Source organism: Ceratina calcarata, unplaced genomic scaffold, assembly GCF_001652005.2.
Source record: "Ceratina calcarata isolate Rehan_Ccalc_2016 unplaced genomic scaffold, ASM165200v1 scaffold498, whole genome shotgun sequence".
NCBI classification, from domain to species: Eukaryota; Metazoa; Arthropoda; class Insecta; order Hymenoptera; family Apidae; genus Ceratina; species Ceratina calcarata.
The window spans coordinates 22,103-24,414 of record NW_017174207.1 but is presented as its reverse complement, the minus strand read 5'-3'; the positions used below and the strand labels follow the sequence as shown (position 1 = coordinate 24,414).

The 2,312-nt window shown below is 39.3% G+C and overlaps 1 protein-coding gene across 7 annotated transcripts in view; it reads left to right on the top strand.

Moving 5' to 3' along the window:
- The window catches only part of LOC108628106 (GRB10-interacting GYF protein 2), a 25,076-nt gene that overhangs the window by 15,470 nt on the left and 7,294 nt on the right, over positions 1–2,312 (top strand). For 5 of the 7 annotated variants that reach the window (XM_018029809.2, XM_026816212.1, XM_018029808.2 and 2 more), the window contains exons 11-13: positions 501–928; positions 1,715–1,916; positions 2,014–2,220. In XM_018029809.2, the coding sequence (XP_017885298.1) occupies positions 501–928; positions 1,715–1,916; positions 2,014–2,220 (837 nt within the window). The remainder of the gene's footprint in view (positions 1–500; positions 929–1,714; positions 1,917–2,013; positions 2,221–2,312) is intronic. The other 2 variants (XM_026816214.1, XM_026816213.1) reach the window with 1 other exon arrangement.

Sequence of the window (2,312 nt, the reverse complement as noted above, 5' to 3'; positions counted from 1 at the left end):
CAGTGATGAAATTAATCGGATTCTGAGCGAACAAAGAACATTTTCTAGTGTTTCTTCATTGTTTCTTCGTGTTATTACGGCACATACAGTGACTGTATGCTTGGGAAGCGAAATCCGGGATAAAAAAGAAGGTAGGAATTATAACAACATAAACAGAAGAAAATAAAATTCGTGTATTGGATTATTTCATAAGTTATTTGTTGAAAGGAAAAACAAATAAGTGCTTAAGCGAAAAAAAGATAAGAAAAGACACAAACAATGTCTTATTTATCTATAATACTTTTTTGTTCGGAATTTGATGCTTTATTGAAATTCTAGAAAAAGTATTGGCCATTTTGTTTAAAAACCAGAAGGTGGCCCTTGTATCTCAATAAAAAGCAGAGCAACATTTATTTAAAATTTTTATCGTACAACAAATACGAGTTGTTTGCATTCGTCGTGTTACGAGGTTCACCCTGTATAACGAAAGAAACTGAGAATTATGTTAATTATCGTAACAGGAAGAGCAGAATCTTAGGCTGCAAGAAGACAGGAAGAAGGAAGAATTACGAAAGCAAGAGGAATTGCAGCGGCAGGCCGAGGAAGAGAACGCGAAAAGAAAAAAGGAGGAACAAGCTAAGCAAGCGGAAGAAGCGAAACGAAAAGACGAAGAAAGGAAGAAAAAGGAAGAAGAGAAGAAACGAAAAGAGGAGGAGAAGCGCAAACAGGAAGAGGAACGGAAGAAGAAAGAAGAGAAGAAACGTAAAGAAGAAGAGAAGAAACGAGAAGAGAAACGGAAGCTGGAGGAGGAGAATTTAAGAAAGAAACAAGAAGAAGAGAAGAGGAAAAAAGAGGAGCTTAAGAAGCAGGAAGAGAAGCTAAAGAAAGAAGAGGAGAAGAGAAAGAAATTAGAAGAAGAACAGAGGAAACAGGAAGAAGAAAGAATGCGGTATATATTGTCTGTCTAATTAAGTTTATTTTTAAAACGTTGAAGTCGCTATGAAAAATCCCTCACGAGAGGTTTTTTTACGAATTCTCAGAATTCCTCACAAGAAATTTTTTAATTTTTATCTTGTATCTTGTTCGTGTTCTCTCACGCACTCCACAGTGCACAGAAGGATACTCCCGAAAGTCCCTCGATATTAGATTCGCTGCACGTGACCGGAGCTTGCCTTCTCAATGAAATCACAATTGTCACCCGTGACCAACGCAACTAACTTTTTTATTTATGCTATTTATCGTATTTAGACCAATTTTTCAAATTTTGAACAACGTAAATAGGTAGAGAATATCGTGCAAGAAAAAGTGTACTTTTTAATTAAAAATTAAATATTCCGATTCCGGTTGTCTGTTGCAATCCGTTCAGTAAATAGTCACTTTTTTGTTTACCAAAATTTGCAACATTTTTGTCGTAATACATATTTCAATAATTTCGTACCAGACAAACTCAACCTTTTTTCTTTTGAGTGGCACTAATAGTGGTGATTTTCGCGAAATTGTCCAAAAAAACTAACTGCACTGAAACACTTGGTCACGGGTGTCCACTAGCAAAATAAACAAACTGTTTATAAGACTATTTAATTTTATTTGATAATATTACTTAATATTTTAGCATCACATGATAAGAATAATGGAAATTGTATTGTGGTCCCCTGAGCGCACCACATAAAAATTGCCTGGCAATCAGTGTGTTACTAAGAAAAATCAAGCTCATTATTATTATTCCCTTTTGCAGGAAAGAGGCAGAGACGCGCAAGCAAGCTGAGGCCGAAGAACAGGCCCGTCGAGCGGAACAGAGACGGCGCGAGGCTGACGCACTTCGTAGGCTACAAGAACGGAGCAAAGCACCTTGGGCGCAGGCACCGCGTGCCCCGGCTCCGGCCACTCCCGCTGCTTCGCTCGCCGAAATTCAGAGACTCGAGCGAGAGAAAAAAGCGGTATGACTTCGAATATATCGTTTGACGTAGGACATATCAGGTATTTTGATATACACGGGAAACCATACTCTGTTCACGCCTGTGAATGTTTACCCAGGAAGAGCAACGGTTCCAGCAAATAATGCAGCAACAACTGGCGCAGCAGAAAGCGATGGAAGCGGCACAGGAAGCGGCTGCTGTCGACTCATCGAAGAGGCTGCAGTTCAAATGGGCGGAGAATGCTACGGGTTCCACGAAGTCTGTGCCTGTAAAGAGCCTCGCGCAGATTCAGCAGGAAGAGCAAGAACGGATCGCCAAGGTAAAGGTACTTATTACTTTTTTTTTATTACTGCTGTCGCGCAAGTTAATTAAAAATTGGGAGGCTAAACGTGATAATTCAGCGCTCAAGAACGTATT